Source organism: Megascapheus bottae, chromosome 37 (assembly GCF_031878675.1).
Source record: "Megascapheus bottae isolate mThoBot1 chromosome 37, mThoBot2.hap1, whole genome shotgun sequence".
NCBI lineage: Eukaryota > Metazoa > Chordata > Mammalia > Rodentia > Geomyidae > Megascapheus > Megascapheus bottae.
Window position 1 is genome coordinate 2,001,948 of NC_143545.1, and position 21,428 is coordinate 2,023,375.

At 60.8% G+C, this 21,428-nt stretch overlaps 2 protein-coding genes across 3 annotated transcripts; both read right to left on the reverse strand.

Moving 5' to 3' along the window:
* Positions 1 to 94: 94 nt before the first annotated feature.
* Acrbp (acrosin binding protein) lies at positions 95 to 8,707 on the reverse strand. Its single transcript, XM_090325105.1, is given in 11 exon segments — positions 95 to 348; positions 734 to 817; positions 1,379 to 1,546; positions 1,638 to 1,817; positions 3,856 to 3,988; positions 4,558 to 5,045; positions 5,047 to 5,084; positions 6,317 to 6,458; positions 7,293 to 7,387; positions 7,959 to 8,165; positions 8,296 to 8,707. Coding segments are annotated over 11 exon segments (1,701 nt in total). The 5' UTR covers positions 8,339 to 8,707; the 3' UTR covers positions 95 to 225.
* Positions 8,708 to 9,657: 950 nt separating this feature from the next.
* On the reverse strand, positions 9,658 to 19,454 carry Ing4 (inhibitor of growth family member 4). Of its 2 annotated transcripts, none has more exons than XM_090325097.1 (8): positions 19,367 to 19,454; positions 13,777 to 13,848; positions 11,679 to 11,845; positions 11,452 to 11,557; positions 11,050 to 11,155; positions 10,734 to 10,881; positions 10,258 to 10,319; positions 9,658 to 10,150 (listed from the first exon to the last, which is right to left on the reverse strand). In XM_090325097.1, the coding sequence occupies exons 1-8, from the start codon at positions 19,401 to 19,403 to the stop codon at positions 10,111 to 10,113; spliced, it is 738 nt and encodes a 245-aa protein (XP_090181223.1). In that variant the 5' UTR covers positions 19,404 to 19,454; the 3' UTR covers positions 9,658 to 10,110. The 2 variants fall into 2 exon arrangements, with proteins under 2 accessions (XP_090181223.1, XP_090181222.1); XM_090325096.1 differs by having other exon boundaries at positions 11,050 to 11,158.
* Between the last annotated feature and the right edge of the window lie 1,974 nt (positions 19,455 to 21,428).

Below are 21,428 nucleotides of genomic sequence, written 5' to 3' on the forward strand. Positions count from 1 at the left end.
CCAGGAAAAAAATGGGGGGCTAGGGACAGAATCTCGGGGTCGCACATAGTGAGACAAGCAAAACAGGGCCACAGGAGCTCTGCATCAATAAACACTTTATAGAAAAGTTATGATTCAAGGTCAGGAGCTCTCCCCACCCCCACCTCCCTAGGGGCCCAGGTTGAACCCCAAGAAAAGGAGCAGCTGGGCATGCAGGGCCTGGGCAGGGGCAGGGGGTACCCCAGCTCATCCTAACTGGCCCAGAGCTAAGGTGCCAAACTCCTGGCTCCATCGAAGCACCACTTCCTCGCTCTTGGCCGGTGTCAGCACGCTGTACGTCTCATTCTGCAGACAGCGGATGCGAGATACCTGTGCAGGAGAAAGCCGCTCACGCCAGCCATGCCGGCGGCTCAGCAGTTCAAAGCCAGCCCGGGGAGTACAGGCTGAGAGCCTCTCATCTCCATTTAATCACTAGAAAACCAGAAGTGGGGCTGTGGCTCAAAGGGTAGGGCGGGAGCCTTGAGCTCTTTGAAGAGCTCAGGGACAAACGCCCAGGGCCAGAGTTCAAGTCCCACAACTGACCAACAACAAAAACGAATCCTTGAACCGTCAGCTCATCTGGAGAAGCCCTTGACCCAGAGTGGTAAAATAAGAAACTGTTCCCCGCATCCCAGTTGCTGGAAGAAGGGAGACCCGGACTGGATGTGCCTGGGGTGACGGAAGAAGGGGCCGTGAGGGTAGTGTAGGAGCTCACCTTCCGATTCTGGTTTCTCATGAGACACTGTTGGCTTTTGAAGGAGCAGTAGTTGGGATACTGGATAAAGTCCGAGTCACAAATCTATGCCAGGGGAAGGGAGGGAGAAAAGGGAGCTGTCAGAGGCCTGGGACAGGAAGCCAGGGGCTCTCACGCTTGTTATCCCAGCTACTCAGGAGGCTGAGATCTGAAGATCAAGGTTCTAAGCCAGCTGGGGGAAGGAAAATCTGTGTGTGTGTGTGTGTGTGTGTGTGTGTGTGTGTCTCCTAGGGCTCAGACTCAGGACCTGGGCACTGTCACTGAGCTTTTACAGTCAAGGTTGACACTCTACCACTTGAACCACAACACTCTTCTGCCTTTTTGGTGGCTCACTGGAGATCAGAGTCTCATGGACTTTCCTGCCCAGCTGGCTTCGAACCACGGTCCTCAGCCTGGTGGTGAATGGCTGGGATGCCAGACCAGAGACCCCAGCGGCCGGCCCCTGTCCCTTCGTGTCCCCCAGGCGTGTATGTGTGTGTGTGTGTGTTGGCTACAAGGGTGGAAGTGTCTCTGTGAACTAGATCTCCGCTGTGGGTGGGGATGGGGATTCTTTCTGGAAAGATCTAGATCATTCTAGAAGGTGGGAGTGGGGGGTGTGGCTCTCACCTTGGTGGGGTAATCTCCATCCTGGAAGCTGAGGAACTCAGCCTGCAGCCAGCCCGACACACGGCTGTCCTCGCAGCCCTTGGTAGCCAGTCTTGCACACCAGAAATCCATTCGGAGGCCTCCGTACAGCTCCAGCCCGTAGAAATGGCCGCCGTGACGTGACCCTGCCTGGGGACAGAGGCCTGGCGTCTGGGCCCTGTGGGTGGGGGGGGGGAGGGAGAGGAGGAGCCTGGTCTGCACCCTCCCTCACCCCCGGTACCTGGGTTCCCACAGACATGCTCTGGGCAGTAAGCAGGATGCTGGTAAAAGGCGTGCGGTGGGAGCTGTCGCAAGGCTGTCGTCGCAGGTCACTTTCCGTGTGGCACTGCTCCAGCTTCAGGGAGCAGAAGGCACATAGAGCGCAGGTAGCTCGGTGGCGCCGCCCGAAGTTGTCACACACCTGGCGTGGTGGAAAGGGGAGGGGGGGCGGGAAGGGACAGGCTGCTAAAGTAAGAGGGGCTCAGCCCTCCAGGGAACCCACAAAAATGTCCGTGTGCTGGGATGGTTATTTGGGTTGGTGGTGGGATTTGAACTCACAGCCCAGGCGCTGGCCCTGAGCGTGTGTTTGTTTTTTTTTTGCTCAAGGCTGGCGCTCTGCTACCTGAGCCACAGTTCCATTTCTGGTTTTCTGGTGGAGGTCAGAGTCTCATGGACTTTCCTGCCCGGGCTGGCTTTGAACTGTGATCTTCAGATCTTAGCCTCTTGAGTAGCTGGGATGACAGACCCTGAGCCACCAGTGCCAAAGCTCAAATGTTTGTTTTTATTCATTTTTTTTAAATTTATTTTTGTCGGTCATGGGAATTGAACTTGGATCCTGGGCGCTGTCCCTGAGCTCTTCAGCTCAAGGCTGGCGTTCTACCACTTGAACCACAGCACCACGTCTGGTTTTCTGGCGGTTCACTGGAGATCAGAGTCTCACGGACTTTTCAGCCCGGGCTGGCTTTGAACCTTGATCCTCAGATCTCAGCTTCCTGAGGAGCTGGGATTCCAGGCCACTGTGCCCACAAGGCTGTAGAATCTTTCTGTAGTGACCATCGGATCTTTGCCACCAGCTCTGATTTCTTCCAGTCCTCACTTACTGCCACATTCCCCGAGTGACATCTCAACCATTGTTGAACCACAGCGCCCCCTCGCGTCCTACTGTGGAGAACCCACAAACTTCTCCCTTCCCTGCTGGTATTTCCAAAGTGTTAGCGGCACGTTCTCTTCTTGTTCCATCTTCTCAGCACCCCCAGAGTAAATCACGAGAAAGATGGGGGGTTCAAATAATGAGATCTCGGCAAAAGAAAAACAAGCCCCCCCCACCCCGGACTGTGCTATTATAGTGGAAGTCCCAGTAATATGTCTGTTGACTGATGGGGAAACTGAGGAAAGTGAGATCCAGTAGTTGGGTTGAAGGCCACAGGTGGCTAAGAGAAGGTGAACTAGACTGGGTGTTGGTAGCTCACGCTCCTGACTCAGGAGGCTGAGATTTGAGGATGGCGGTTCAAAGCCAGCCCAGGCAAGAGAGTCCATGAGACTCTTATCTCTGACTACCAAAAAAAAAAAAAAGGCCCCACTGGAATGGAGCCATGGCTCAAGTGGTAGAGTGCCAGCCTTGAGGAATAATAATAATAATAATAATAATAATAATAATAACAATAACAATAACAGATCAAGGACAGAGCACAGGCCCTGAGTGGTCAGGCTTGCTGGGGATAGCTGTCCGCTCTCCAGGGAGGGACACCCATGAGGACAGTTCCTGCAGATGTCCCTCTTTCAGTGGTCATTTTAGCCAGCTTGCTCGCTCCCTCCTCTCTTCTCTTTTCCTGTCCTTCCTTTCCTCTATGTCTCTGCACCTTTCTCCTGTTTCCTCTCCCTGTCTCTGTCTCGCTCTCTCTGGTTGGTCGTGGGACTTGAACTCTGGGCCTGGGCACTGTCCCTGAGCTCTTCAGCTCAAGTCCACCACTCTACCCCTGGAGCCACGGCCCCATTTCTGGTTTCTACTAAAGAACTGGAGCTCAGAGTTGCATGGACTTTTTAGTGCTTGGGCTGGCTTTGAACCGTGATCCTCAGATCTCAGCCTCCTGAGTAGCCAGGATGCCAGGTGGGAGCCACCACGCCCGGCTTCTCTTCTCTCTCCTGTCTCTTTCCTCTTCTTTTTCTTCTCTGTCTCTTTGGTTTTGTTTCTGTCCTGTCTCTCTCTCCCTATAGTCTGTCTGTCTCTCACAATGTCTGTCTGTCTGTCTCTCATTGTGTTTCTGACTCTGGTCTTCCCTGTCTCTCACTCCTGGCTGTCTGTCTGTCTGTCTGTCTCACTGTGTCTCTATCTTTATCTCTCGGTCTTCCTAGCTGTCTCTCCCATCTCTGGGTCTGTGCTCACAGCCACACCCAGCCATGCAGGCCCAGGGGAGGCTGGAGCGGGGAGACTGAGGCAGTATGGTGGGCTGGCAGCGTACCGACTTGCCAAAACCCAGGAGCACTTCCTCCAGGTAGCTCCAGGCCCTGGCGGTGGGGGTGACGATGCAGGAATTCTCCAGAATGGAGTAACACATCACCAACAAGGCTTCAGTGTGGGGCAGCTGCAGGAGGCTGCAAGGAGACACGACTCACTGGCGGAGGCCCCGGGGTCGGGGTCAGGTTGGGGGTGGGGGGAGCTGCAGCCTGGCCTCGCTCCCTCCGCCTCCTGGAGCAGATTCTTCCTCGACACCCACGGGGGAGACAAATCAGAGCCTGGGCTGGTGGTGGTGGTGCATGTGAGGAATCACCCGGAGGAGGCCGGGAGGCCGGAGGATCGGCAGTGGAGGCTGGCCCCGGAATGGAGGCCAGCTGGGCAGGGGTCGGGGGGCGGGGCAAGCAACCCTGTCTGAACAAACAAACACAGGAAAGCCAGCTAATCAAGGAAGGAGAAAAAACACTTTTTCAACATTGCGATCCAGAGGGGAGCCCAGGTGAAGGACTCCGGGGTATCACATGTGCGGGGGCAGAGGGGAGGGGAGGCAGCAGGTGGGGGGGTGGGGAGGGAAGGGAAACGAGAGGCTGGAGCCCAACAAACAGGGGCCCAAGACAGGCGCAGGGCCACCACTGCCGCTGTGCTGGGCGCACTCCGAGCAAGCTTCTTCCTTCCAGAACAATCAGAGGGGGCCTAGCGCTTCCGGTACCTGCCGGTGGTCTGGCTCCGCCAGTAGCCCTCGTCGTAGGTGTCGCTGCTGTCCTCCATTTCCTGGGCCGAGCGGATAAGGTCCTGAATGTTCTCCATCATCAGCGGCTCTGTGTCCACCGCCCGCACGTGCGGAGTGAAAGAAGGCGGATCGGAGGCCAGAGCCTCGGCCTGAAACTGCCCGTCAGGGTCGCTCTGCAGACTGGACAGGCCCTCCAGAGCTTCCTCTGCCCCTCCTTCTTCCTGCTTTCCTTCCTCCTCTTCCTCCTCCTCCTCCTCTTCCTCTTCCTCCTGTTCCTCCTCCTCCTCCCCTTCTTCCTCCTCCTCCTCCTCCTCCTCCTTCTCTTTCTTTCTCTTCACCACGTCCGTCTTGTGCTCATGGAAGAAGTCTTGCCTCTTGGAATCCAGGCCCGTCTTGTGGCTGCTTGGTTGTTCCTGGCCGCCCAGAGACAGAGACGACTGAAGCAGTTCCTCCACATTGTTGTTCAGAGCGTTCGGGCCACGGCTGGAAGATCTGACGTTCCGTGGCTATGGCGTGGCGGTGGTGGAGTCCACCAAAGAGGAGAGAAAGACACGATCAGAGCCCGGGAGCCGCAGGTCCCGGCTGCAATCCCAGCTCCTCATGGAGGCCGGAGGTGTGAGGCTGGAGAGTCAAGGCCAGCCTCGGATTCTGTGTGTGTGTGTGTGTGTGGTGGGACTTGAACTCAGGGACTGGGTGTTGTCCCTGAGCTCTTCAATTCAAGGCTACCACTCTACTCCCGCTGGGAGGCGGAAAGGGAAGATCACCCAGTCCACAGGGTGAAGGGTTAGGACTGGACCCTGAGGACTGAGGAGGGCAGAATGGATGCTCTGGGGAGGCTGAGGGCCTGGGGCGCCCCTTCCTTAGCCGTGAAGGTCAGATCAGGGAGAAAGATGGTGGACTTCCGCTTGGCTTGCAGTCTTTCTCCCCACATAAGGAGGAAGCCAGTGAGGTGCCCGGCTGGGCTCGGCGCATGCCTGGAGGCCTTTCCTGCTAAACCTGATTCACAAACAAGCTCGGGAGCTGGGGAACCATGAACCCCAGGGTCCCCGCTTTATTTCCTCCGTGTTCAGCTTCATTGTCCCACAGCTCTGTCCTGGGTGGCAACAAGAAAGAAAGACAGAGAAAGGCAGACAGGAAGACAAGCAGGAAGATGGGAGGGAAGGAGGGAGGGAGGGAGGGGAGAAGGAAGGAAGGGAGGGAGGGAGGGAAGCACAAGCGAATAAGGAAGCACAATGAATCTACCCGTGACCGTGGCTCACACCTGAAATCTCAGCTACTCATGAGACTAGAAGTAAGAAGATCAAAGTTCAAGGCCAATTCAAGCCCAAAAAGCTCCCGAGCCCCTGTCTCAGCCAAGAAAAATAAGGAAGCAGGGAAGGACGGTGTCGCTGTGCCCAGCTGCTGCCCGAGCTGCCCAGGCCTAAAGCAACAACCTGGTACAAACCACACCTGTGGGCACGCCTGGCATCCCAGCTACTCAGGAGGCTGAGATCTGAGGGTCACAATCAAGGTCAGCCCGGGGAATAAAATCCGTGAGACTCTTATGTCTAATGTACCACAAACAAAGCCCCCCAAAAAACTGTAAGGGAAACTGTGACTTAAGTGGTAAAGCACCAAAGTCGGAGACACCACCCAGGTCCTGAGTTCAAGTCCCAGGACTCCCGCCAAAAGACACACAAAGAAAAGAACCAGGGACCCCACTCCTCACCTGCCCTTGGACTCTGCGGAGATTTGTCACCTGTGGCCCGGGAGGCCGAGGGCGAGGGCGAGGGCGAGGGTGAGGGCGAGGGCAAGGTTGTGGACGGAGCGTCCACCAGCGTTTCCACCTCTTTGAGTGTGTTGGGTGAGAGGATGGAGACCGGCTGGGAGCAGCGGACTCTCTGCAGGAAGGGAAGGGAGAGAGATGGAGGCTCCCCAATGCAGGCCCCCTCTGCCCCAGGACCCCCTCCCCCCCCCAGTTCCTCTGACCGAGCTCCTGGATGGAGATGGAGGGCCAGGAAGCCTGCGTATGAGCACTCTGGGTCGTGAGAAAACAGTGCTTGTCTGGGTTACACTGAGGTACTGTGTGCTGGCACTGGGGCTTGAACTCAGGGCCTGGGCACTGTCCTTGATCACTTGGGCTCAAGGTTAGCACTCTACCACTTGAGCCACAGCACCCCTTCTGGCGTTTTCTGTGTGTGTGTGTGTGGCGCCAAGGAATTGAACCCAGGGCTTCATGCATGCTAGGTGAGCACTCTACCACTAGACTAAACTCCTGGCCCCGGGGCCTTGGCACTTTTTTTTTTTTTCTGGAGTTTTTTCTGCTCAAGGCTGGTGCTCTACTACTTGAGCCATGCCTCTACTCTGGCCTTTTGTTGGAGATAAGTGTCTTGGATTTTTTTTCCAGGCAGTTGAGTTCAAACTCAGGGCCTGGGCATCGACCCAGGTGGTGCTCTACCACTTGAGCCACAGCTCCACACATGGGTGTTGCTTGAGAAGTTTATTGGAGGTAAGAAGCCTGGGCTGGCTTTGAACCACGACCCTCAGCTCTCAGCCTCCTGAGGAGCTGGGGTGACAGGCGTGAGCCCCGGTTTCTATTGGGTAGATTATCTTCAATCCTGGGGTACCTGTGGGGAGGGGGCTGGGTTTAAAGGGAGGGACGGGGCTCACCTCCCCCACGTGCCCAGGGGCCTCTCCTGGGGTTGGGGGTCCCCTCCTCCCCCCCAGAACTTTACCTTGGCGTAGTACACGTGGTTGGAGCATCTATACTGAGTGAACTGGCAGAAGGATTCGAACCAGGAGGCGTAGGGGAGGTCGGAGCAGACGGCTCCTGGGGGGGGGGTGGAGGGGGTAGGGGGGTGAGCAGGGGGGTCAGGCCGCCCGGCCCGCCACGGCACCCCAGACCCCCCAGACACTGCCCAGCCCCCCTCCCCCGCCCCCAGGCCCTGCCCAGGCCCCTCAGGCCCCTCCGGCCCCCCAGATCCCCCAGGCCCCACCCCTGCCACCTCAGGCCCCCCAGATGCCCCCAGACCCTCAGGCCTCTCCCAGGCCCCACAGCCCCCTCAGGCCCCTCCCAGGCCCCCCAAGCCCCCCAGACACCCTCCCAGGTCCCCCAGCCCCCTCAGGCCCCCTCCTAGGCCCCCCCAGGCCCCCTTCCAGGCCCCTCCCAGGCCCCCGAGCCCCCTCAAGCCCCTCCCAGGCCCCCCAGCCCCCCAAGGCCCCTCCCAGGCCCCTCAGCCCCCCAGCCCCTTCAGGCCCCCCCCAGATCCCCCCCAGCCCCCCAGGCCCCTCCCAGGCCCCCCAGCCCCCTCAGGCCCCTCCCAGCCCCCCAGCCCCCCAGGCACCTCCCAGGCCCCCCAGCCCCCTCCCAGGCCCCCCCCCCAGGTCCCCCCAGGCCTTACCGTCGGGCACCAGGCCGTGGTTCTCGTACTGGTCCAGCTGCACCAGGGTGGGGTTGCGGCAGCCGTGCGTGGCGCGCAGGCGGCAGGTGGTCTCCGCCTTCCAGGTGGGCGTCAGCAGGGCAAAGAAGCGCTCGTATTCGGAGGGGGACAGGGGGCTCCCCGGCGTGGCGGTGGACGTGGAGTCCGGGCCCGCGGCCGACAGCAGCGCTGCGGGCGGGCGGAGCGGGGACGGGGCGGGGGATGGAGGGACGGCACCCGGAGGCCGCCCCGCCACCCCGGGGACCCCAGGGCGCCCCCCCCCCCGCGGAGGCCTGCGGGGACCCGGGCGGGGCCGCACCTTTCAGCAGGGAGAGAAGGACACCGGCAGCCAGCCTCCCCATGACGCCCCAAGATCGCCTGCGTTTTCAGGGGGGACCGAGGGACCCGTCAGACGGGGAGAGAGCACTGAGCGTCGTCGTCGGGGTGAGGATGGAGCGAGGAGGGGACTGGCGTCATAAAGGTCAGGGCGAGGGGCGGGGCCACGCGCCACGTGCCAGGGGCGGGACCTCGCGAGGAAGCTGGTGATGGGCAAGAGGCCACGCCCACATTCCTGGTGCCAGGGGCGGGGCCTCTCGAGGGAGACAGGTAGACAGGAGGCCACGCCCACGGCCCGAGTGCCAGGTGGGCAGAAGGCCACGCCCACAGCCCATGTGCCAGGGGCGGGGCCTCTCGAGGGAGACAGGTAGACAGGAGGCCACGCCCACAGCCTATGTACCAGGGGCGGGGCCTCTGGAGGGAGACAGGCAGACAGGAGGCCACGCCCATAGCCTATGTACCAGGGGCGGGGCCTCTGGAGGGAGACAAGCAAACAGGAGGCCACGCCCATAGCCTATGTACCAGGGGCGGGGCCTCTGGAGGAAGACATGTAGACAGGAGACCACGCCCACATTCCTGGTGCCAGGGGCGGGGCCTCTGGAGGACACAGGTAGACAGGAGGCCACGCCCACAGCCGGAGTGCCAGGGGCGGGGCCTCTGGAAGGAGACAGGCGGCCACGCCCATAGACCGTGTGCCAGGGGCGGGGCCTCTGGAGGGAGACAAGCAGATAGGGGGCCATGCCAGGGCTGGGGGGCGGGGCCTCTCGAGGAGACAGGCAGATGGGAGGCCACGCCCACAGCCCGAGTGCAGGGCCAGGTCAGGGCCGAGGGGCGGGGCCTCTGGAGGGAGACAGGCAGACGGGAGGCCACGCCCACAGCCCGAGTGCAGGGCCAGGTCAGGGCCGAGGGGCGGGGCCTCTGGAGGAGACAGGCAGACGGGAGGCCACGCCCACAGCCCGAGTGCAGGGCCAGGTCAGGGCCGAGGGGCGGGGCCTCTGGAGGAGACAGGCAGACGGGAGGCCACGCCCACAGCCCGAGTGCAGGGCCTGGCGCAGGGCTCCAGCCCCCTGGTGCCCGTGGCGGTGCAGCCTCAGCCTCGCGTAGCTGGGGTGACAGGCGAAGCCCGGGGGTGGGGTGGGAGGGGGTTCACTATGTTTTAGACTTTTCTTCGGTGGCTGAGAGCCGAGGCTCGGGGTTCGGAGCCAGCCCGGGCAGGAAACGCCGCGCACGCCTCCTCTCCAGCCCTCGCTGGACGTGGACTGGACTGGAGCGGAGGCCCGGGGCGGGCGCCGCGGCTGCGCGTTCCAGCCCCGGGACCGACGCGCACAGTCACGGCACCACAGGCAACGCAAATACATGGTTTTATTGGGAACATCCGTGGGGAGCGCCGGGCGGGTCCGCGGGGCGCGGCGGCGATGGCGGGGGCTGGCGGGGGCTCCCGGCGCCCCTCCGCCCCACCCACCCCGGAATCCCCGGCGGGCGCCCCCCGGGCGGGCTTCTATCTGCCACTCGCGCCCGCCCCGCACTCCATCCCCGGCCCCCCGCGGCAGGGGGAGGGTGGGCTGGGGGTGTCCGCCCCTCGCCCCTCGCCCCAGGGGCGGGAGCAGGACCCCCCCCCGCATGGCAGCACCAACACCGCAGAGCTCGGGCCAGGGCGGCTGCCAGCCGCGGCGTGGGGGAGGGGGAGGAGGGGGAGGAGGAGGGGGCAGCAGGGCCCCCCCTCCCCCAGCCCCCGCTCAGGCCGAGCCTGGCGTCTCAAGTCCGGATCAGGGAAGGTGGACACTGCCACGGCCTCCATCTATTTCTTCTTCCGTTCTTGGGAGCAGCGGGGGCAGAACCTGAGGATCAGCAGGGGCGGGGAGGGGAGGGGGGAGATGAGTGAGGGCAGAGCGGGCCGGGAGGGGGTGCGGGCTAGGAGGGCGGAGCCGGGCTCCTCCGGGCTTACCATTTCCCTCGAGGCTTGGTGGTGAGCCCCACGCAGGCAAAATGGAACCACTCGATGGAGCACTGAGAAGGGCAGAGGCCAGGGCAGTGAGGGGCCGGGGAGGCAGGGAGAGGCGCCTCATCCCGTGCCCGGGCGGTGGGGGACACTTCTGGGAAGCCCCCCACCGCCCTTCGATGCAGCAGGGGCTCTCTGTCCTGTGTGCGCGCATGCGCCAGGTCTGGGGCTTTGTGCTCCCCCTTGGCTCTTTTCCCTACCACTGGAGCCCCGCAGGCCCACTTGGGGCTCTGGCAGACATTTCCCTGCCGGGAACCTCCATCCTCAGATCTCCGCCTCCTGAGCGGCTGGGATTGCAGGCGTGGGTCTCAGGGACCGGGGAAGGGGGCCGCTGGGCCTGGTTGCTGAGGAGTGGAGTAGACCGCGACCGCCCTCCACCCCCCTCCCCTGTCCTCCCCACACAGAGGCAAGAGGGTGCTCACATCCGGGTTGTCACAGCCAATCATCTCTCCATAGGAGACCTGGTGACAAAGGCAATAGGTGGGTTCGTTGGGGTCCACAGGCATGTCCAGTACATCAGAGGGGTGGACAGTGCCAAAGGTCACTGAGGGTGTCCCGTACTCAGGACTTCTGCGTTCCAAGAGGAAGAGAGAGGGTCAGGGTCAGCTGCAGGGGTGCAGTGGGAAGGGGCCGTGAGGGGAGGGGTGCTAGACGGGTGACTTCTCCTAGCTCTCCAGTCTGGGCCCCGGGGTGGGGTGGGGGTAAGGGCACCCGGTGCGGGCCTGGCCGGGCACTCACGAGCGCACGAGTTTGAGCTTTTTCTGAGTGGCCTTGGGGACTTCTTCGTCCGAGTTTTTCCCCTTGCAGCGGGTACGTGCGGCCTTCTTCTCCTTCTGGCTCCTGCCTTCTAGCGGAGAGAGAGAGATGAGGCAGGGAGGGGGAGGTATGCCACCACCAAGTTCTCGCTCTCTCTCTTTTGGTCACTGGAGGGACTTGAACTCAGGGCCTGGGCTGCCCCTGAGCCACAGCCCCACTTCCGGTTTTCTGGTGGATCATGGGAGACAAGAGTCCTCATGGACTTTCCTTCCCGGGGCTGCCTTAGTCCTGAGTGGCTGGGGTGATGGGTGTGAGCCACTGGCGTCTCCCTGGCACTGCCAAGTGAGCCTGCCACCTCCCCGCCCCTCTCCCCGCTCTTTTTGCCTTTGCTAGAAGAACTGTCGTAGTCACTGGATTCCATCTGCTTCTCCTTCAGGTCTGCCTCGAAGCGGGCCAGATCCGTGTCCAGCCGCCTGATATGTTTGTCCACCTGTTGGCCAAAGGAGAAGCGCCCTGGGTGGTGCCAAGACTGGGGAGTGAAATGGCCCAGACGCGGAGGATAGGCGGGCCAAGGCCCCCCGGCTGCTGCTGGAGAGGGGAGGGGGTCGTACCATCTCATAGGTCTGCATGGCAAGCTGCACTTTGTCATCACCAAACTCCTTGCATTTGCCGTAGGCGTCCTGGATCTGCCGGAGCAGAACCAGCTTCTCCTCCGAGCTCAGGCTGCGTGCGCTGCTCACGTATTCTGTGGCCAGTTTATCAATTTCAGCCTTCAGGTCTACAACACAGACAGAGGCGGGCTCACAACAGTCCTGGCATGCCTGGGAAGGTGGCTTAGTGGTAGAGTGCTGGCCTGGCATGCGTGAAGCCCCAGGTTTGATTCCTTAGTACCACGGACACAGAAAAAGCCACAAGTGGCACTGTGGCACAAGTGGCAGAGCTCTAGCCTTGAGCAAAAGAAGCTCAGGGACAGTGCCTAGGCCCTGAGTTCAAGCCCCGGGACTGACCACCACCACTACCACCAACAAAGAGTCCTGGGGTCTAGACCAAACACATCTCTTACCCTGTTCCTACATCATCACACCATATGACATAATGTCATGGGGGGAAGCCTTGAACTCAGTGAGACTGTGCTCTCACTTGGTATTTCCTGCTCAAGTCTCGTCCATTTGAGCCACACCTCTGCACCTGACTTTTTGGTGGTTATCTCATGGACTTTCCTGTCTGGACTGGTTGTGAACTGTGATCCTCGAAGCTCAGCGTCCTGAGTAGCTGGGATGACAGCCGGAAGCCACAAATGTGTGGCTTTAAGATGATTTGCAAGGCTTGAGGCTTTTTGACCCACAATTTCTTTTTTCCTGGTCCTGGGGCTTGAACTCAGGTCCTGGGCGTTGTCCGTGAGCTTCTTTTGCTCAAGCCTGGCGCTCTACCACTTGAGCCACACTTCTGGCTTTTTCTGTGTATGGGGTCGTGAGAATCAAACCCAGGACTTCGAGCATTCTACCACTGGGCCACCTTCCCAGCCCTCCTTTATTATCCCCTCCCCGACCCTTTCCAGGAGAGGTCTTGCCAATGTCCCAGGCTGGCCTTGAACTCATGACCTTCACACCCACCTCTGCCTCCGCAGAGCCAAATGCAGTTCTCCTTATCTTTCTGCTAACCCTCCTCTGCATCGGTTTCTTAGATATTGGGCCTGACAGTTAATTCTGGAAGGTTTTCAACATCCTGAGACAAAGAAGCTGTTCACTGACATTTGACGTGGACATAAAAATGGTCTGGGGGGTGCAGAGAGAAACATCTGGACAAACAGAAAAGAACACGGAGTAACACAGCACACGCAGTGAGTGTGTGGATGGGGGAGCCTGGGTAAACAGGCAATGTGTACGCTCAACTGTTCTTCCCTGGCAGTTCCATTGTCTCCGGCTGGTCTTAGGTGAGGATTCAGGATTGTTCTAGAACATCATCGAGTGATCACCATTAGCAGTTTTCAGGGGTCGATGCACAGTGTGTGCAAATTTGCCCAGAGTTCAGTTCAGGCCCACCTTTACTTCTTTTTTTTTTGGGGGGGGGGCAGTCCTGGGACTTGAGCTCAGGGCCTGAGCCCTGTCCTTGGATTTTCTCAAGGCTAGAGCTCTACCACCTGAGCCACAGCACCACTTCTGGCTTTTTCTATGTATGTGGTACTGAGGAATCGAACCTAGGACTTCATGCATGCTAGGCTAGTGCCCTATGGCTGAGCCACACATATCCAGCCCTTTATGGGACTGTGAGACAGGATCTCGCTTCCAGTGCCTGAACCACGATCCTCCTATTTTTCTTTTTCCTTCCCATCACAGCTGAGATGATCATACCCAAATACCCTTTGCATCTTGAACAGGGTACAAGCATCAAGTCCAAATGTGTTCTGTATCCAAGATGATAACGACAGAATAGGTAGGGTTCCATTCTTCCAGACCACATACACAGAAAAAGCCAGAGGTGGCCCTGTGGCTCAAAGTGGTCCAGTATTAGAGCAGAAAGAACTCAGGGGCAACATGCAGGCCCTGCATTCAAGTCACACACTCACATTCACACACACACACACAGGAATTGCAATGAGGAAGGCAGCACAGTAAGTGATAAAATCAGCAGTCTCCCAGATCTTTCTGGAAGCTGTAGGAACAGCAAGCCAGCAGAGACGATGAGGAGGAGTTCGTCCTCTGTACTCACCCTCCGTTCTTTGATCAAGATCCCTCATGAGCTGGAAATTCCTCTGTAACTCAAAGGGGAGGTTTTCAATACCTAGGGGGAAAAGGAGAAACAGAGTCAGCGGCAGGGCCTATGCCTGAGCCACGCACAAGCCCTTCACAGCTTCTTTTATTCATGGATGTTTTTTCCCCCCACATGGTGCGGAAGTGGAATCTGGGGCCTTGTGAGTGCTAGGTTAGGGCTCTCCCACGACCTCACCACTGTGTGTGTGTGTGTGTGTGTGTGTGTGCACGTGCGCATATCAGTACTAGTCTCCATTTCAGGGTTTCACACTTCTTTTTTTTTCTTTCTTTCTTTCTTCCAGTCCTGGGGCTTGAACTCAGGGCCTGAGCACTGGGTTTTCTCAAGGCTACATGCTCTACCAGTTGAGTCCACTTCTGGGCTTTTTCTGTGTATGTGATACTGAGGAATAGAACCCAGGTCTTCATGCATGCACCGCAAGCACTCTACGGCCCCCACTCCAGGATTTATTTATTGATTCTAGGATTTTTTTATTTTTGTGGGTCATGGGGTTTATATGAGGGGCCTGGGCACTGTCCCTGAGCTATTCAGCTTAAGGCTACTGCTCTACCTCTGAGCCTCAGCCCCACTTCCCATTTTCTTGTGATAAATTGGAGATAAGAGTTACATAGTCTTTTGTGCTCTTTTGTGCCCGGGCTGGCTTTGAACCAGATCTTCAGATCTCAGCTTCCTGCATAGCTAGGATGACAGGCGTGAGCCCCCTCACCAGGCCAGGATTCTCTGTCTCACCAATCGTGCACTGTCCACCCCAGTACTGACCCAAGAAGAGGGTGTCACTTAGACTCTCCCCCGCAGCCCTCTTCCACACCTGGGGCTTGAACTCGGCCTAGACATTGTTTCCCTCCCACCCCAAACCATACCAAATGTGTCCCAAGCTGGCTAAACCTCACAGTTCCTTAGTAAATATCCGGGTCACTGACTGGATTCTGAGCCACGCCTACACGTGCAGGGGAACAGGATTGTGAAGAGCTGGGCTCCCCACAAGGCACCCACGTAATACTGGATTTCCATTCAGAGCTGGGGGCCTGGCCCGGGCCTAGCTAGATGGAGGTTCATGAGCTGAAACCCTGTCGCTCCATCAAGAGACCCAGCACCCCCGTCCCCACCAAGAGACCCCCACACCCCCGTCCTCACCAAGAGACCCCGCACCCCCGTCCTCACCAAGAGACCCCGCACCCCCGTCCACACCAAGAGACCCCGCACCCCCGTCCCCACAAAGAGACCCCGCACCCCCGTCCACACCAAGAGACCCCGCACCCCCAACCCACCAAGAGACCCCGCACCCCCATCCTCACCAAGAGACCCGCACCCCCGTCCACACCAAGAGACCCCGCACCCCCGTCCACACCAAGAGACCCCGCACCCCCGTCCACACCAAGAGACCCCGCACCCCCGTCCACACCAAGAGACCCCGCACCCCCGTCCACACCAAGAGACCCCGCACCCCCGTCCACACCAAGAGACCCCGCACCCGCGTCCCCAACAAGAGACCCCACACCCCCGTCCCCACCAAGAGACCCCGCACTCCCGTCCCCACCAAGAGACCCCGCACCCCCAACCCCACCAAGAGACCCCGCACCCCCGTCCACACCAAGAGACCCCGCACCCCCGTCCACACCAAGAGACCCCGCACCCCCGTCCTCACCAAGAGACCCCGCACCCCCGTCCTCACCAAGGGACCCCGCACCCCCGTCCACACCAAGGGACCCCGCACCCCCGTCCACACCAAGGGACCCCGCACCCCCGTCCACACCAAGACACCCCGCACCCCCGTCCACACCAAGACACCCCGCACCCCCGTCCTCACCAAGAGACCCCGCACCCCCGTCCTCACCAAGAGACCCCGCACCCCCGTCCACACCAAGAGACCCCGCACCCCCGTCCCCACCAAGAGACCCCGCACCCCCGTCCCCACCAAGAGACCCCGCACCCCCGTCCCCACCAAGAGACCCCGCACCCCCGTCCCCACCAAGAGACCCCGCACCCCCGTCCCCACCAAGAGACCCCGCACCCCCACCCCACCAAGAGACCCCGCACCCCCGTCCACACCAAGAGACCCCGCACCCCCGTCCCCACCAAGAGACCCCGCACCCCCGTCCCCACCAAGAGACCCCACACCCCCAACCCACCAAGAGACCCCGCACCCCCGTCCGCACCAAGAGACCCCGCACCCCCCTGCCCACCAAGAGACCCCGCACCCCCGTCCACACCAAGGGACCCCGCACCCCCGTCCACACCAAGGGACCCCGCACCCCCGTCCACACCAAGGGACCCCGCACCCCCGTACACACCAAGAGACCCCGCACCCCCAACCCACCAAGAGACCCCGCACCCCCGTCCACACCAAGAGACCCCGCACCCCCGTCCACACCAAGACGTCCTCACCAAGAGACCCCGCACCTCCGTCCACACCAAGAGACCCCGCACCCCCAACCCACCAAGAGACCCCGCACCCCCGTGCCCACCAAGAGACCCCGCACCCCCGTCCCCACCAAGGGACCCCGCACCCCCGTACACACCAAGAGACCCCGCACCCCCAACCCACCAAGAGACCCCGCACCCCCGTCCACACCAAGAGACCCCGCACCCCCGTCCACACCAAGAGACCCCGCACCCCCAACCCACCAAGAGACCCCGCACCCCCGTCCTCACCAAGAGACCCCGCACCCCCAACCCCACCAAGAGACCCCGCACCCCCGTCCACACCAAGAGACCCCGCACCCCCGTCCACACCAAGAGACCCCGCACCCCCGTGCCCACCAAGAGACCCCGCACCCCCGTCCACACCAAGAGACCCCGCACCCCCGTGCCCACCAAGAGACCCCGCACCCCCGTCCTCACCAAGAGACCCCGCACCCCCGTCCTCACCAAGAGACCCCGCACCCCCGTCCACACCAAGAGACCCCGCACCCCCGTCCACACCAAGAGACCCCGCACCCCCGTCCTCACCAAGAGACCCCGCACCCCCAACCCACCAAGAGACCCCGCACCCCCGTCCACACCAAGAGACCCCGCACCCCCAACCCACCAAGAGACCCCGCACCCCCGTCCACACCAAGAGACCCCGCACCCCCAACCCACCAAGAGACCCCGCACCCCCGTCCTCACCAAGAGACCCCGCACCCCCAACCCACCAAGAGACCCCGCACCCCCGTCCTCACCAAGAGACCCCGCACCCCCGTCCACACCAAGAGACCCCGCACCCCCGTCCACACCAAGAGACCCCGCACCCCCGTCCACACCAAGAGACCCCGCACCCCCAACCCACCAAGAGACCCCGCACCCCCGTCCACACCAAGAGACCCCGCACCCCCAACCCACCAAGAGACCCCGCACCCCCGTCCACACCAAGAGACCCCGCACCCCCAACCCACCAAGAGACCCCGCACCCCCAACCCACCAAGAGACCCCGCACCCCCGTCCACACCAAGAGACCCCGCACCCCCAACCCCACCAAGAGACCCCGCACCCCCGTCCACACCAAGAGACCCCGCACCCCCAACCCACCAAGAGACCCCGCACCCCCGTCCTCACCAAGAGACCCCGCACCCCCGTCCACACCAAGAGACCCCGCACCCCCGTCCACACCAAGAGACCCCGCACCCCCGTCCACACCAAGAGACCCCGCACCCCCGTCCACACCAAGAGACCCCGCACCCCCGTCCTCACCAAGAGACCCCGCACCCCCGTCCACACCAAGAGACCCCGCACCCCCGTCCACACCAAGAGACCCCGCACCCCCAACCCACCAAGAGACCCCGCACCCCCGTCCTCACCAAGAGACCCCGCACCCCCGTCCTCACCAAGAGACCCCGCACCCCCGTCCACACCAAGAGACCCCGCACCCCCGTCCACACCAAGAGACCCCGCACCCCCAACCCACCAAGAGACCCCGCACCCCCGTCCACACCAAGAGACCCCGCACCCCCATCCTCACCAAGAGACCCGCACCCCCAACCCACCAAGAGACCCCGCACCCCCATCCACACCAAGAGACCCCGCACCCCCGTCCACACCAAGAGACCCCGCACCCCCGTCCACACCAAGAGACCCCGCACCCCCGTCCACACCAAGAGACCCCGCACCCCCGTCCACACCAAGAGACCCCGCACCCCCGTCCTCACCAAGAGACCCCGCACCCCCAACCCACCAAGAGACCCCGCACCCCCGTCCACACCAAGAGACCCCGCACCCCCGTCCACACCAAGAGACCCCGCACCCCCGTCCACACCAAGAGACCCCGCACCCCCAACCCACCAAGAGACCCCGCACCCCCGTCCACACCAAGAGACCCCGCACCCCCAACCCACCAAGAGACCCCGCACCCCCGTCCACACCAAGAGACCCCGCACCCCCGTCCTCACCAAGAGACCCCGCACCCCCAACCCACCAAGAGACCCCGCACCCCCGTCCACACCAAGAGACCCCGCACCCCCGTCCCCAACAAGAGACCCCGCACCCCCGTCCACACCAAGAGACCCCGCACCCCCGTCCACACCAAGGGACCCCGCACCCCCATCCACACCAAGAGACCCCGCACCCGCGTCCACACCAAGAGACCCCGCACCCCCGTCCTCACCAAGAGACCCCGCACCCCCGTGCCCACCAAGAGACCCCGCACCCCCGTCCACACCAAGAGACCCCGCACCCCCGTCCACACCAAGAGACCCCGCACCCCCGTCCACACCAAGAGACCCCGCACCCCCAACCCACCAAGAGACCCCGCACCCCCGTCCACACCAAGAGACCCCGCACCCCCGTCCACACCAAGAGACCCCGCACCCCCAACCCACCAAGAGACCCCGCACCCCCGTCCTCACCAAGAGACCCCGCACCCCCGTCCACACCAAGAGACCCCGCACCCCCAACCCACCAAGAGACCCCGCACCCCCGTCCACACCAAGAGACCCCGCACCCCCGTCCACACCAAGAGACCCCGCACCCCCAACCCACCAAGAGACCCCGCACCCCCAACCCACCAAGAGACCCCGCACCCCCAACCCACCAAGAGACCCCGCACCCCCGTCCACACCAAGAGACCCCGCACCCCCGTCCACACCAAGAGACCCCGCACCCCCGTCCACACCAAGACACCCCGCACCCCCAACCCACCAAGAGACCCCGCACCCCCGTCCACACCAAGAGACCCCGCACCCCCGTCCCCAACAAGCGCCCGGCGCGTCTGACAGGCCTGGCCGAGCGGCGGCTCCCGGGCGTCCGCGGGCCGGGCCGGCGGTGACCGGACGTGGGGGGAGCCGGCAGGGGCTGCGGGCCAGGAGGCCCGAGGGCGCCCCTCGCGTGTCCAGGGGCCCCCGGAACCCGAGTCCCCTCCGCGCCCCCGGTCTGCAGCCCAGCGGCCAGGCCCGGACGCCCGCCCCGCCCCCCCTTCCTTAGCGTCCGAGAATTGGCCGCCCGGGAGCCCCGCAGGGCGGCGATGCCCCCCGGCCCGGGACGTCGGGGCCACAGGACCCCTGAGCCGCGGCCCCCCACGCCCCGTGACCCCTGACCCCGGCCCCCGGCCCGCTCTTACTGTCCAGATAATGTTCCAAATACATCCCAGCAGCCATCTTGAAGCAAAACAAAGCGACTTCCGGTTCGCCTCGGAAGTGACTGAGGCTTCGGAGACCGCGCAGGCGCAGGAGCGACGCTCGGGGAGGACGGCTTCCGCCCTTAGACGCGTTACTTCCGCCCTTCGAACGACCACTTCCGCCCTCACCTCACCGCGGCGCGCACCTCCGCCCGTGGCCTGCGCTTGGGGTGCCTCTGACGTGTATACATCGCGCCGCGCGCCGGCGAAGCCACTTCCGCCCGCTCTTGCCCTCCCTTCGGGCGCCGGGCGCTGCTGTATGACGTCACGGGAAGGCGCCATTTTGCAGTGGCTAGCAAACTTTTCTCATTTTTCTTTTTCCTCCCCTTCCAGACCTGGCCCGTGGCTTTGGGGCGAGGAACAGGGCTGTTTGTTGAGGGGGGGGATCCCATTCTACCTTCCCTTCTCCACAAGTGCAGAATATAAACTTTATTTTTCACTTAAAATTTTTTTTTTTTTGCAATCTGGTGTCCAAAGCAGCTGAAGATGAATTTTCTCCATGGCAAGTTGGGAAGTAGTAAAAGGCTCAGAAAAAAAGAACTAGAAAAAAGGTTTAGATGTTCACTCACAGGAGCAGCCCATGCCAGGTTAGTTTTTGGTGGTGGTGGAGATGGCAACCCCAGGGCCTGAGGTTCTCTACACCAAGCTTGCCCAGTGGTCTTCTTCAACATGGCAAAAAAAAAAAAAGGAATTTTCTATATATAAATATGAAGACCCATACCAAAGGTGAAATTCTGCACACTTTTCTTTTGACGGCCAAGGGGCTTCTTTTGCGCAAGGCTGGTGCTTTACCACTGGGGTCACAGTGCCACTTCTGGTTTTCTGGTGATTCATTGGAGATGAAGAGTCTCAAGGCCTTTCCTGTCCAGGCTGGCTTTGAACCATGATCCTCAGATCTCAGCCTCCTGCATAGCTGGGATGCCAGGCATGAGTCACCCACGCCCAGCTTCTGCACATGTTGGATCAAGGTTCATGTCTTTAGTTGTAGTTTTCCATGAAAGCAACTTTGGTTTACTTTTTTTTGTGTGTGGGTCACAGGGCTTGAACTTGGTCCCTGAGCTCTTCGGCTCAAGGCTACCACGCTACCCTTGAGCCAAGCCCCACTTCCTATTTTCTAGAGGTTAATTGGAAATAAGAGTCTCAGGTCCTTTTGTGCCAGGGCTGGCTTTGAACCTTGATCCTGAGGTCTCAGCCTCCTGAGTAGCTAGGACTACAGGCGTGAGCCACTGCAGCCAGCTCTTTTCTATTTCTTGTGTGGATGATGCTAACTTTCTGAAAAGCCTGGCAAATGGAGCTCTACAGTAACTGAGTCAGACAGATGCCAACCAAAAAACAGATGCTGTATGTTGCACTCTACTGAAATCTGCAAGGGCTTCAGACCCCAGCTGGCTTTCAATGTAAAACCTGTCACTGTGGTGTAAAGCACAGCAGGAACTCTCACAGCCAGGCTGTTAAGCCACATTTCCAGCTACAGAGCTTAGACTCCGTATGTGATGGTCAAGGGGAAAGTCCAGCTTAAGTAACAGACAAGTGTTAAGGCACAATCATCAATCTGGACTTCACCCTTCAAATCACAATTATGTTCTTGGGTCATTTATTTTTTGTGCAAGTACTAGGGCTTGAATTCAGGACCAGAGGCACTGGTTTTCACTAATGTCTGTCTGGTGCTCTACTACTTGACCCACAGCTCTACTTCTAGCTTTTGGCTGGTTAATTGTTGCTAAATCTCATGGACTATCCTGTCCAGGCTGGCTTCAATCTGCGATCCTCAGATCTCAAAACTCTGGAGTAGCTAGGATTACAAGTGTGAATTACTTGGGGTTCAGTCCATTGGGTAATTTATGTCTGTTTCTCTTTAGACAACAAAAACAACAGTTCCTACCTCATAGCGTTATGACAATGTGTTACAATAATATTCTGGTTCTAACTGTGGTGATAAAAGAAGACAGGGATGCTGGGGTACTTCCAAAGGTCAACGAAAGTTGGAAAAAAATATTCAGGAAGC

What these genes read in the sequence shown, in the direction of transcription:
- Ing4 (XM_090325096.1), bottom strand. Translation starts at nt 19,403, where the DNA reads ATGGCTGCTGGGATGTATTTGGAACATTATCTGGACA. An exon ending in CGACAGTTCTTCTAGCAAAG is followed by an intron (nt 11,159 to 11,451) that starts GCAAAAAGAGCG and finishes TCTCTCCGCTAG; the next exon opens with AAGGCAGGAGCCAGAAGGAG. An exon ending in TTGGCTGTGACAACCCGGAT is followed by an intron (nt 10,320 to 10,733) that starts GTGAGCACCCTC and finishes TGCCCTTCTCAG; the next exon opens with TGCTCCATCGAGTGGTTCCA.